The 13895-nt window shown below is 36.7% G+C and overlaps 1 protein-coding gene across 1 annotated transcript in view; it reads left to right on the top strand.

Annotated features, from left to right (window-relative positions):
* Positions 1-13895, top strand: part of TNKS (tankyrase) — a 222642-nt gene that overhangs the window by 172848 nt on the left and 35899 nt on the right. The window contains exons 15-18 of the mRNA XM_010353450.2: positions 947-1112; positions 2869-3088; positions 3381-3490; positions 12456-12644. Of these exons, the coding sequence (XP_010351752.1) occupies positions 947-1112; positions 2869-3088; positions 3381-3490; positions 12456-12644 (685 nt within the window). The remainder of the gene's footprint in view (positions 1-946; positions 1113-2868; positions 3089-3380; positions 3491-12455; positions 12645-13895) is intronic.

The following is a 13895-nucleotide window of genomic DNA, read 5'->3' as shown; positions in this document are numbered from 1 at the left end:
TCAAAATAAGCCAATAGCTTTCTGTGAAATTACATAGCAGTGCACAGTAGAATTAAACTACACGATTTAGGCCTCATTGAACCATTATGTATTTATTTATCTTTTAAAAGGGACACATCAGACATGAATATTCACTAACAATCACACTAGTGCTTTCAAAGTGTTACAGTGTAATGGAGAGCAAGCAGCATTTGCTTCTATTGCTCATTTTAACACTTAGCATATTTCATCGCAAAACTAAAAAAAAAAAAAAAAAAAAAAAAAAAATTCACTCAATACTTTGCTTCTGCCATGTGTTAGGTTCAACATTTTATTCTTTTGATGCACTCTTGTGGGAGCATCTTTTTGTCCTTTTAGAATGTCAACTGCTTACTAATCAGAGCTTAGACTCCTCTCAGAATAGTTTGCCCGTTTCTTACCTGAGTAGCACTTATAGTTGACATCATCATTTTTCTCACTGAATACTTTTCTGAATTACCTGGATTGTGAATTTTCATTGTTTGGCACCTCAGTATTTAAACCTGTGCACGGAAGTCACCACTGAATCACCACTATGATTAAACCACTATGATTCAATCATCACTATGATTTAAACAACTTTTTACCAAGGTAGAACTTGCCTAAATAAGTTAATTGCATTATATTTTTTATAAGTAAGCGTACAATTTTCATTAGTAAAACTCATAAAGATAAGGATTGCCGTGAGTATATATCCATCCCCAAGAAACTTAGGAAAAAGTCTTTACACTGAAAGGACATTTTTGAAATTACTACTCCTTATTTACAAACGGATAACTATATCTTAAAGAACAGAAGTGGGTGTATTTCTTTTTTAGCAGTGTTCAGTATAGTCAGTACCGTAGAAGAATGGTAGTATTTTTATTATGAGAATCATTTTAACTCAAAGGTTTGTTTTATAACTTTAAAATAATTTTCTTTTGTTTAGTGGCTTGGTGCCCCTTCATAATGCCTGTTCATATGGACACTATGAGGTGGCTGAGCTTTTAGTAAGGCATGGGGCTTCTGTCAATGTGGCGGACTTATGGAAATTTACCCCTCTCCATGAAGCAGCAGCTAAAGGAAAGTATGAAATCTGCAAGCTCCTTTTAAAAGTATGTAGTTTAAAAAGTTATGAAATACAAACTAATTGTATTTATATTTTGGTTATTACTTGAAAGTCAGTTGGGGTGTGTTATTCTATTAAGAACAATCCTGCTGTAGAGACTGCCCTCATTTTCTATTTCCTGAAGACTGTTTATGTGGATATGATACATAGCTTAATATCTGAAATGCTTTGATTAAGTCCATGTCATAAAAATTCATCAAAGTAGGTTTTAGAAAGAGCTGAAGTAGTTTGCATTGCTTATCTAGTACTTATAGTATTAATAACAGAAAAAATTGTACAGGAGAAACAAGCTTTTCTTTTTTTTTTTTTTTTTTTTGAGACGGAGTCTCGCTCTGTCACCCAGGCTGGAGTGCAGTGGCCGGATCTCAGCTCACTGCAAGCTCCGCCTCCCGGGTTCCCGCCATTCTCCTGCCTCAGCCTCCCGAGTAGCTGGGACTACAGGCGCCGCCACCTCGCCCGGCTAGTTTTTTGTATTTTTTAGTAGAGACGGGGTTTCACCGTGTTAGCCAGGATGGTCTCGATCTCCTGACCTCGTGATTCGCCCGTCTCGGCCTCCCAAAGTGCTGGGATTACAGGCTTGAGCCACCGCGCCCGGCCAAAACAAGCTTTTCAATCAAGTTGGGTTTTTTTTTCTTGTTGGCTATTTTATTATTGTTAACTAACTCATTCTTCATTAGTAAACATTAAACATTGTATCTTTTAAGAACTTATTTTAATATCAGATTTTTATTAAAATATAAGATCATCTCTAAACAAAGTTGTTCATATAGACTTGAGATACATGTAAAAGAGTAAAAACTAGTAGTTATATGAAACTAACTATAATTTATGCTCACTTGAAGTTAAAGTATATTTTTAAAAAATGACCAGATGTGTATGTATGAGATTTTTCTCTTGCTTTTTTTAACTACAGAAAAAAAAATTGATGTGTTTAAATAAAATTCTTCTCCCTTCACTTTTATGATATCAAATATGTTCTTATGAATCTTGAGAAAAACACAATATCTGATACTCATTTTTGTTATCACTGGTTGGTAAGAAATAACTTCCAAGTCATTGTGAATCCATTGTCCAACTTGACTTACAACTCATTTCCGCAGTGAGCCCATGACAGTTTGTGGCCAACCCATAATAAAAATTACTGACTTCTATTTACTTTATTTAATAGGTATTGGTAATTAAACTTTTGAAGTCTGTAATTTTTAATACATTTATATCTAATTTCATGGTAGATGTTAAGACTTAGGATAAAAATATTAAAAATATTACCAAACTTTATTCTTACTAATTCTAAAGATGGCCTTTAGAATTAAGTCCTTTTTTACCAATGTGTCTTACTCTACTCTCTTCTTTTTCATACCTACTGAATATCTTTATGTAATTGAATCTGGTCAAAATTAACATCCATGCTATTCTTCAAAGTAAAATAGGTTTCCAAAGACAACTTGGAGTCGGAGAAAAAGTATATTAAACAAGTTATCTCAAAGATACTTAAAACTCTCCCTACTTCATCATCACCATTGATCCTGAAGCTTTTACTGAGTAGTATTAATAGTTAGAAAGCTGATCCATTATATTGCTAAGTAGGAATTTTGCAAAGTGTTTTTCAAAATGCATATAGAGTAGATATCTTCCCCTGGAGGAACAAAGGTAGAGTAAATTAAGTACCTACCTACCTACCTACTTACTACAGAAAGATACTATAGAAAATACAAACCCCATTTGGCTTTTCTTCTTTGTAGCATGGAGCAGATCCAACTAAAAAGAACAGAGATGGAAATACACCTTTGGATTTGGTAAAGGAAGGAGACACAGATATTCAGGACTTACTGAGAGGGGATGCTGCCTTGTTGGATGCTGCCAAGAAGGGCTGCCTGGCAAGAGTGCAGAAGCTCTGTACCCCCGAGAATATCAACTGCAGAGACACCCAGGGCAGAAATTCAACCCCTCTGCACCTGGCAGGTGAGCGCCCCCAGTGCCTCCATGCCTCCTTTTCCTTTCTCGGACACCTGATACAGTGTACTAAAAGATGAAAGCCATGCTGAACATAAATGGGACTACTTAGTGAAATGCTCTTAATTGACATAGTTTTGTATAATTTCTTATTGTGAAGTCCCTCCATTATGAGATAATAGTATTAACTTTTGAAGCAAAAAGTATTAAAACCTTAACATTTTCTGGTCCTTATTTTATATGTATGTATTTTTTTTCTTTTAAGCTGACACGTTTCCTGTATTTTTTTTACTCTAAATAGCAGGCTACAATAACCTGGAAGTAGCTGAATATCTTCTAGAGCATGGAGCTGATGTTAATGCCCAGGACAAGGGTGGTTTAATTCCTCTTCATAATGCGGCATCTTATGGGGTAAGCATACTAACGTTGAAAGCTAGAAAACTGGCCGGGCGCGGTGGCTCACACCTGTAATCCCAGCACTTTGGGAGGCCGAGGCAGGTGGATCATGAGGTCAGGAGATCAAGACCATCCTGGCTAACACGGTGAAACCCCGTCTCTACTAAAAATACAAAAAATTGGCCAGGCATAGTGGCAGGCGCCTGTAGTCCCAGCTACTCAGGAGGCTGAGGCAGGAGAATGGTGTGAGCCTGGGAGGCGGAGCTTGCAGTGAGCTGAGATCCGGCCACTGCACTCCAGCCTGGGCCACAGAGCAAGACTCCATCTCATAAATAAATAAATAAATAAATAAATAAATAAATAAATAAAATAAAATCTAGAAAACTTCCCTGGCATTTACGACTTTGTTAAATGCATACTATACGTTAAGTGAGTAGATATCTAACTAATAGCATGATTTAGCACAATTTTAATCTTTTGTTCAGAGTTTTGGCATTTCTTCCCAGCTAAGCTTAACTACCTTTTGGCCAACAATCATGTTTTTTATTGCTTTTTGGTCTCAGCACATTATCAAGCACAGTAAAAGGCATGTAATGGGTATTCAGTTTATATTTATCAATAATATAATATATTTAATATAAAATAATATAATAAATATCAATTTCTTAACTGTACTTCAAGTAGATTTTAAAAACTATAAAAGCTGTATGGCTGTTATACAGGCATGGAAAGTATGGTGGCTTACATTTATCTTCAGCACCTTAAAAATATTCGAGTAGCCAGGCACAGTGGCATGTGCCTGTAATCCCAGCCATTCAGGAGGCTGAGGTGGGAAGATCGCTTGAGCCCAGGAGTTCAAGGCCAAGCCTGGTCAACATAGTGAGACCTTATCTAAAAAAAAAAAAAAATTAAATGGCTGAGCAGTTGATATATATGGTTTCATAGAGTAGGAATTACTAGCTAAAACCTCCCAGTGAAAGTCCAGAGTTATCCTTTCAAACACTATCATCAGTTGTAAGAGGAAGAGAAATGGATTGCAGTGCCTTGATGCCATATGTCAGAACTGACTGAAAGTAACTGAGGCTCACTCAAGCCTGATGGCTCACGGCAGAAATAGGAGGAATGCTCATGTGCTTGACAGTTCATCCACTTAATCCCTTCTTGACTATAAAAACCCACAGATGCCAGTTCATACATACCAGGTGTTCTCACAGTTGGAATCACTATTGATAGAAGGTGGTTTCTAGATTTGCAAAAGCCTGACAAACTGTAAGTAAAAACCAAACCAAACCAACCACCTTGATTACCATATTCTTCCTCCTGCTGCCTTCTCCCTGGCCCTTCGTAATGAGACCGTCATCTCTCAAGCCCATTCTACAAAGATCTGTATGACAAATCTGAGTGGGGATACTTGTAAGGAAAGCAACAATCCAGTTTTCTGAAAGAAAATCATGCCTCCAAGTATGATATAAATTAATCGAAATTATATTTAATAAGTATTAGTACTGAAATCGTCTTGAAACTACAGTATTTAAAGTTATCTTTCTAAAGATGAGTAATCTTTTATTAAAATTCATATAAATTTTAACCTTCCTTCACATAAGGTTTTCAATTTCTCTGAACAACAAATACTTCTACCAAAGACTTGGCATGCTAAATATTTGCTGCTAACATACTACATATACCTTACATGTAATTCTTGACCCTTAAGTTATAACTATACATGTATATCATTTGGAGACTAATTTTCAGCACTTCTTAGCATAATTGTTTTCTTCATATGGTATTCTACTAATCCTTTTGCTTAGCTTCAGTTAAGAGTTTATAAAGCCAATGGGATCAGTAGAACTGAAATTAGATCTTTTATCTTCTCTGTAAACCTGCTATGAGTAAGGACAGGTGGTGGCCGTAGAATTATAATAATGAACCGATCTAGTAAAGCTTATGTTAACACTGTCAACTGTGTAGACTACAGTAGATCCCATACATTGTGGATGTAGGGAAGTTCTACTCCATTAGCTTGCACCTTTCACAGTCTTTATAGCAGTCACAGCGGATAAGGAAAAGAAAAAATTTATAAAGTATTTTACCTTTTGATCCTCATTCTTCTCATGGGCTAGTGTTAAGATGTGTTCTACTCCATTAGTCTTCACCTTGCACAGTCTATAGCTGTCACAGAGGATAAAGAAAAGAAAAGTTAATTTATAAAGTAAGTATTTTACCTTTTGATCCCCATCAGTTAAGATGTTACTTACTCTACATGTGTGTCACTTGAAGACCACTGTGAAGAGACTAAAATGTACAGTGGTTCTCTTGTGGCTCAAGCGTAACGTAGAGTGCTGGTCGACCTTGTCTAACTTCATGTTCCCTTGAGGCTGACTTGCTGTCAGCTGAAGAGAGGTGTAATGCAATCAATCAGTCTCCCGACCAGAAGTCCACTCTTTCATTTTCATAAACTTAATTCACCATCGCCCATAACTCCCCTTCTCCTTTTCTAACTCCAAGTGAAAAAAAATAATGAACACTTTTTTTCACTATCTCTTTTTATGTTTGTTAAATCCCTACTGCTTAGCTGTTTGTAAATGAAGGTAACTTACTGAGGTGAAAATGAACAAAAAATTCTCTAGGCTATGTAAAGGGCATTTGATAGAGGTTTTGATCAGCCTGGTTCATCTCATCCTTGTATGGAAGAAGGCAAATGGGCTACATAATATGTTTATAGCAAATATTTTTACCTCATTGTGAGGGTGGATTGAGTCACTAAAAATTTTTTTCATGTATTAAACGTGTAAATTTAAAAATCAGGCATCCGCGAGTTGATGACTATCACTTTTTTGACAAACTTTCACTTCGGTGGTTTCTAGACCTTTTTTTTTTTTTTTTTTTTTTTTTTTTTTTTTTTTTTTTTTTTTTGGTCAGATACATGAGTGTGATAATACCTTTTTTTTGTTTGTTTTTTAACATGGGCAACCCACTTCCCTCAGCAATCTCACATGACCCACAGTGACTCCCGGTTGGTATTTTCCCCATTCAGAATCTCTGCTCTGCAAAATAATTTTATTTAACGCCACTTGTAAAACCTATCATCTATTATGAGTAACCAGTCAGTAACCATATTAAGTCAGTATTTCTCTTAATCTCAATTAATAGACTTAAAGTAAGGCTAGGCATGGTGGCTCACATCTGTAATCTCAGCACGTTGGGAGGCTGAGACAGCAATATGGTTTAAGGCCAGGATTTTGAGACCACCCTGGGCAACATAGTGAGACCGTATCTCTATATAATTATATTTTAAATAAATATTAAATAAATAAATATTTATAAATAAATATTTAAAATATAATGAATTAAATTAAGGAGTATTTATTTGTACTCCTTAAATATATATACTTATATATTTAAGGATATATATATCCACATATATATTTAAGGAGTACTAATAAATACGTATATTTATATATTTAAGGAGTACTAATATTAACACAATATAAAAAGTGTAAAAAGCTCTGTTGTCTCCCCTCAGCTAAAGAGTAGATATAACTATGTTTCTATTATTTGTAGACTGATAAATCTGTGTATCTTTCAAAAGTTCCTTTTTATGCATTCTATCCTGCCTTGGCTGGACATTTTAATGAAATCATAGGGCTCCAGTCTACATTTCTATTAGGATGGCAAAACACTGATTATTTTATATTCATCCCATGAATTTGATGATGCTTGAACTAGCCTGGCCACATATAATCATTTTGTGGAGTAGATTTTCTGTGGCATATCGTCTGGAATAGAGCTTCTATACCGAAAATTAAGCAATTTATAGAGCAATTGTAGGTATAGTGCTACCCAGGGAACTCTACTTAAATAATTTCTTCTTCCTAATATTATTCTCTTTCCCATTTTCAGCTTGGAAGGAAAATGGCTCTTGTGTTTTAGTCTAGCACACTCTGCAGGCATCTGTGGTTTAATGGAGAAACCTGAACTTAGAGTCTGAATATCTGGGATCTCATCATTCCTCTTCTGTTTTATAACCCAGTAGTCTTCAGCAAGTGCCTAAATTTTTCTCATCTTCAGTTTTCTCAGTAGTAAAAGTTGGATTCCAAGACCTTCTTTCCAGGTTGTTGTAATGATTAAATGAGACTGTGCATGTGGAAATTCCTTTATCTAATGTAAGGGATTATAAAAATGCAAGGTAATACTGTTATTATAAAATAACTTGCTTCATGACTGGGTGCAATGGCTCATGCTTATAATCCTAGCACTTTGGGAGGCTGAGGCAGGAGGATCGTTTGAGCCCAAGAGTTCAAGACCAGCCTAGGCAACATAGCGAGACCCCATTTCTACCAAAAAGTATATATCTATCTCTATATCTATAGAGATATCTATATCTATAGATATAGAGATACTAAAAATTAGTAAATTCCTCACTTCCCACAGCCTCTGTACTGAGCCAGTCAGAATAAGGGCTGCATGTCACTCTTATATCTCACAGCCTTAGGAACAATCTGTATATTTGACTGGCTCAGTATTTGTATTAAATAAACACAGATTAATCGACTGGCCTGAGGATGAAATAATAATCTGAGGTAGCTGTGAAATTACATAGTTATTTACTTACACAGTTATTTCTTGTTCATTATTCCTTCATACATATTTACCTTTTTTCCGCTAGAGAGCCCAGTCTGCTCTGTGTGTCTTTGAGCCTTTTTTGTATAAAAAGAACCTCAGCTTTTCCAAACGGAGAAAAAGATACATATTTATTTAAGAAGTATCAATAAAAATTACAAGTTGCATGAGAGCTGATATTAGTGGTAGTGTGGCTTATGCGTTGGTGTTCTTTATATTATAATGCCTTGTATTATATTTGAATGCATGTTTACGCAAGACAGTTAACTTTTCTGCTAGTCAGTAAATTGCATTGATACTTACTACGACAAAGCATGTAAATTCATATCTTATAAGAGTAAATCAATTGGCTGATATATTTTCTCTCAACTGTTTTTATTTTCCAGTGCTTTCTCTAAAATGGATAACATCTGGGGAATTTCATGACATAATTGTAATAAAGCACCTGTACAGTTAAATGGCTTTAACTGAAGCTAAGCACATTTCTCTTTCCCCTACTTCCCACCTTTTTAAAATTAAAGGCTTCCCGGTCTTTTTATGTTGTATTTGTCATTTAAAGCATTTTGTATTGCAGCTGGATTCTGAAACTATGTTAAATTGTCTGTTTCTCCTGGAAACATTCCAACAGAGATCAGTTTCTTTTCTGGACCATCCAGTTCAGTGCTTTTGCTCTTATATACTGTGTTGAATAGAATTGAACTGCTGTTTATTGGATTTGTCAGCCTTAAATTCCAGTTACTATTTTTGCCTTTGTGGTATAGCTACTTAAAAGAATTAAACAGCTTAAGAACTGTATTTTTAGTCTATTTGGGTAGTAATGTACTCCTTCCTGTTCATTGTTCTTTCAGACATTTGTCGGAAAATTTCACAAGCATGTAATTGGTTTGTCCAAGCATAAACTATAACTTCAATATAAAGAAAGCTTAATAATACATACTAGATAATACAATTCATTTTATACACATATACACAAACGTAATTTTCCTTGGACTTTCTGTAATTTTGGAAGCCAGTGTAAATTAGTCTACCAAATGATATTATTTGCCAATAAACATGGGAGTTCAATAAAATTAAGCATCAGAAACAGTTTGAATAGCTTGTAACCTCACTGGGGAGAAGCTTGAAATTATTGTGTGCTTTTGGGTTAACTTAACAAAAATTACTGCCTTTTTTCAACATATAGCCTTTGAATAAGGGAGATAAATTACTAGGTTTGGTTTTGTTTTAGGTGATTTTGATAATACCACAAGTGGTACCTCTGTTTTCATCTTTTGTGTTAGAAAATTTAAAAATAATTAAGCTATAGAATTAATTTTATAGTGATAGTATAATGCCAGAAGAATCACCAAACATATCCTGTTCTGAGAAGCCTTAGTCTGATTATACAGCTTTTTTATTTTATTTTTTGTTTATGGGGTTTTTTGTTTTGTTTTGTTTTGAGATGGAATCTCACACTTCACCCAGGCTGGAATGCAGTGGTGCAATCTTAACTCACTGCAACCTCCGTCTCCCGGATTCAAGTGATTCTTCTGCCTCCCGAGTAGCTGGGATTACAGGTGTGTGGCGCCACACCCAGCTAATTTTTGTAATTTAGCAGAGATGGGGTTTCACCATGTTGGCCAGGCTGGTCTCAAACTCCTGACCTCGAATGATCTGCTGGCCTCAGCCTCCCAAAGTGTTGGAATTACAGGAGTGAGCCACTGCACCTGGCCTATGTTTTGTTTTTTGGCAGTTTTTTGCTTTGTATTATTAGAGCAAATGTGGAAACTTTCCTTAGTAGTTGACTGATCTGTACTTTTCTTTTTAGATAAATGTTCTTCACTTCGTTTTCAGAAACTACTATTTCTAAAATTAGGAAATACAGATATTTATATTACATAAAGTTAACTACTACCTCGGAAAAAGTGCCTGTTCTTTTTGAAGTGAGTGTCTTCAAGAGTGCAGGGAGGACAATGATATCTTAAGGAAGATAGAAAGTGACACGCATTTAGCAGCACCTTGGGAACTGTCTTGGCCTTCCCTGTCTTTTCGCATTCTCATAAATGTCTTCCTTAAAAACCTCAGTGTATGGTAGTTGAGCAGCAGCATGAGTTAGAAATGTATTCTCAACAGATAATGTGCTTTTGAGTTAATTATCCAAACTGACCAAGTTATGCCTGGAAATGTGTCTGTAAGGGACACAAATGTGCCAATTGCACCGAATTATAGTATATTGGAGTTGAAATGGGTCTCAGAAATACTTAAGTGGTAACCAGCCTAACATCCTAAATGTATTTATAAAAATATACAAGTTATTTTTAATATTTTTTTTTTTTTTTTTTTTTTTTTTGAGACGGAGTGTCGCTTTGTCGCCCAGGCTGGAGTGCGGTGGCGCAATCTTGGCTCACTGCAAGCTCCGCCTCCCGGGTTTACGCCATTCTCCTGCCTCAGCCTCCCGAGTAGCTGGGACTACAGGCGCCTGCCACCGCGCCCGGCTAGTTTTTTGTATTTTTTAGTAGAGACGGGGTTTCACCGTGTTAGCCAGGATGGTCTCGATCTCCTGACCTCGTGATCCGCCCGTCTCGGCCTCCCAAAGTGCTGGGATTACAGGCGTGAGCCACCGCGCCCGGCCTATTTTTAATATTCTTAAAAAGCCTATCTGTTGAATCAGTAGTGCCTATTGTGTGATTGATTGTCTTCGCTTATTTTATAAGGATTTTTGAGAAGAAGCTGAAGCCTTTGCTATAGGGAGCTCTTCCTTGAGTGAACCTGGTCTCCATGGAACTTGCTCCTATATTGGCTTTTATAGTCCTGCTCCTTTATAGTTCTTCTCCAGCTTCCATTTTTCCTTTTGTCTCCTCTGAGGATTTTTCTTCCACTCTCCTTGTCCAAAATACTGTTGTTTTCAAGGTTTTATCCACCTCGTAATTACCTTTCTGTATTCCTTTCCTTAATGAGCTCATTTGTCAAGTAGCTACAACTATTAATCCACTATTCCATTTCGTAATCTCCCTGGAGCCCCCAGCCACAATCCTCAGCCCTCCGTAGGTATTGAGCAGATGCTGATTGGTGGGTGAGTGGCCGGAGAGTGAGTGAGTGAATGAGTGAATGATGCCCCCTTGACTGTGCTCCAACCTCTTCTGACAAACCATCTACAGAATGTCTTTACTTGGATGTTTTACTTCAGAAGGTGCCTACTACCTCAATGAGCCTTATCTGAGAGTTTCATATCTACTTAAACTTCCTTTTTTTTTGAGATGGAGCCTTGCTCTGTTACCCAGGCTGGAGTGCAGTGGTGCGATCTCAGCTCACTGCAACTTCTGCCATTTGGGTTCAAGCGATTCTCTTGCCTCAGCCTCCCAAGTAGCTGGGATTACAGGCTTGCACCACCATTCCCAGCTAATTTTTGTATTTTTAGTAGGGACGGGGTTTCACTATGTTGGCCAGGCTGGTCTCGAACTCCTGACCTCAGGTGCTCCGCCCACCTCAGCCTACCAAAGTGCCAGGATTACAGGCGTGAGCCACCGCACCCAGCCTCTACTTAAACTTTACAACTCAATTCCTGTTAATAGTTCTATCTTATTTTCTAATCTTCTAGATTCTCCCCTCCTTCCCCCCTTCCCAAAAAATGTAGTCATCTTTGACTTTTTCTCTTATGTTGTGAATTTGACTTTCTAAACCCAATGTTTGTCTTCCAAAATTTCTCAGATTTAGCCCTTGTTTTCCATTTTTCTGTAACTGTCAACGGTTCAGAGTCTCATCACCTCACGCCCAGGTTATTAGCATGTCTGCTGCTAACATTTCCTCCACCCCTCTATCATTTAGACATAATAGACCAATTTTCATAAAATGTTATGTTGCTTTTTCAAAGGCTGAAGCAAAAACATTGAGAATCTTTGAGATGAGTATTTCAGTAAATCTGATTGCATTAGGTTAGAAAAGAAATGGGAAGATAAGAGAATCAATGTGAATAGAATGCGTGTTTGAAAAGTTTGGCAGATAGATTAGACCATTAACAGAAGACTTAAATTAGGTACTAGTTTCACTTTACAAAACGAAACACCTTACATCGTATTTGTTTTTAAAATAAAGCTGAATATATTAGGATGAATTTTTTTGTAAAAAAAAAAAAAAAAGCCCATGAACAGTTACAGGATAATAGTATAGTTGTGTAATTGAGATTTTGAAGGAGGCAAGGAAAGATGGAGTCCAAAGTGTAGGTAGAAGACTGAAATTCTTTTTTATTTTTTAGAAGAAACTTCTGTTAAGGGTGAAAATGGAGATATAGAGAGAGTGAATTATTAAATAAAAACAAGTATACACGATGGTGCTTTACCAGATGATCTCATTCTTAACTTTGTATCCTTTTCTTTTTCTTCAGCATGTTGACATAGCGGCATTATTGATAAAATACAACACGTGTGTAAATGCAACAGATAAGTGGGCATTTACTCCTCTCCATGAAGCAGCCCAGAAAGGAAGGACACAGCTGTGTGCCCTCCTTCTAGCGCATGGTGCAGACCCCACCATGAAGAACCAGGAAGGCCAGACGCCTCTGGATCTGGCAACAGTAAGTCCTCATTTCAGATACTGAGTATTGTTTCTTTTACTTTCAGAGATGACATTAAATTCTCGGGCTCACCAGCTTACTTTTAGTCATGTTTATTTCACTTAGAACAGAGATCTCCTTCTGAAAATTTTTGAAGTTCACACTTTTTCTATGAAAATATAATTTAAAACTCTTAAGGCAAACTAATCAGTAAGTTAGTGTAATTTTTTTTGCCATCCTTAGCCTGCTAGTAAAACATGAATCATAAGAAAACACATTTTTAGAGTGTACCGTCAAAGAATTACATTTAGTAAAATATCTCGAACCTTCCATATTTGGCATGTTATTGTAGAGCAACTAATGTTCATGATGATTTACCTAAGTCTGTGAGATAGTCAAAGGAAAATTAACTCTGGGCAGTACAGTATTATTTAACTGCAGAGTCAAAGTTAAGCACCACATCCTCTTCCCTGAACTTTCTGAAAATCAGGGAGTTACTGTATAGTCACAATAATTTCTAATTTTTTAAGCCAGAAATGTTTTTTCAAGTTATATTCTGTTTCATTTATTTATTGCTGAGTAACTGTTTCAAAACACTTAGTGGCTTAAAATAATAATGATTTATTATTTCTTATGATTCTGTATGTTGGCTAGGAGATTCTGGTCTTACCTGGGGTCACTTGTGTAATTGCATATAGCTGGTGGCTGGGGCAGAAACATAAAGACAGCTTCACTCATATGCCTGGGGCCTTGACAAATACAACTAGAAGACTGGGGCCTCTCTAGTCCCACGTGGCATCTCATCATTAAGTAGTCTTGTTAGAATTTCTTCACCGAATAATTGCATCTCAAGAGGGAGAAAGCAGAGGCTGCCATTGTTCTTTAAGGCTAAGCCTGGAACTGACATGCTGTCACTTCCGCCACGTTCTGTTGTCCAAAGCGAGTCATGAACTCAGCTCAGGTTCAAGGGATAGGAAAATAGATTCCACCTTCTTTGAAAGGAGAAGCAAAAATTTCATGGCCATCTTTAATCAGCCACAGTCTTCCCTGTGACTACAAATTAAATCTATTTTTCCCACATTCAAATTACACTCACCTGCCACACGCTCCCCCAACCAACAAGGGGCACAGATAGTCATCACTGGGTCCTTAGCAGTTCTAAAATTCAGCCAGGCACGAGTTATCAGGGCCGTCTACTCTGGAGTTAGGGAATGGTGCCTGATTAGGGCCCAGTTCTGCTCCCAGAGAGTGGTTCACTGTGGCTGTATTTTT

The sequence above is a fragment of the Rhinopithecus roxellana genome, chromosome 9, assembly GCF_007565055.1.
Source record: "Rhinopithecus roxellana isolate Shanxi Qingling chromosome 9, ASM756505v1, whole genome shotgun sequence".
Classification (NCBI taxonomy): domain Eukaryota; kingdom Metazoa; phylum Chordata; class Mammalia; order Primates; family Cercopithecidae; genus Rhinopithecus; species Rhinopithecus roxellana.
This window is presented reverse-complemented; position numbering and strand designations above follow the sequence as displayed.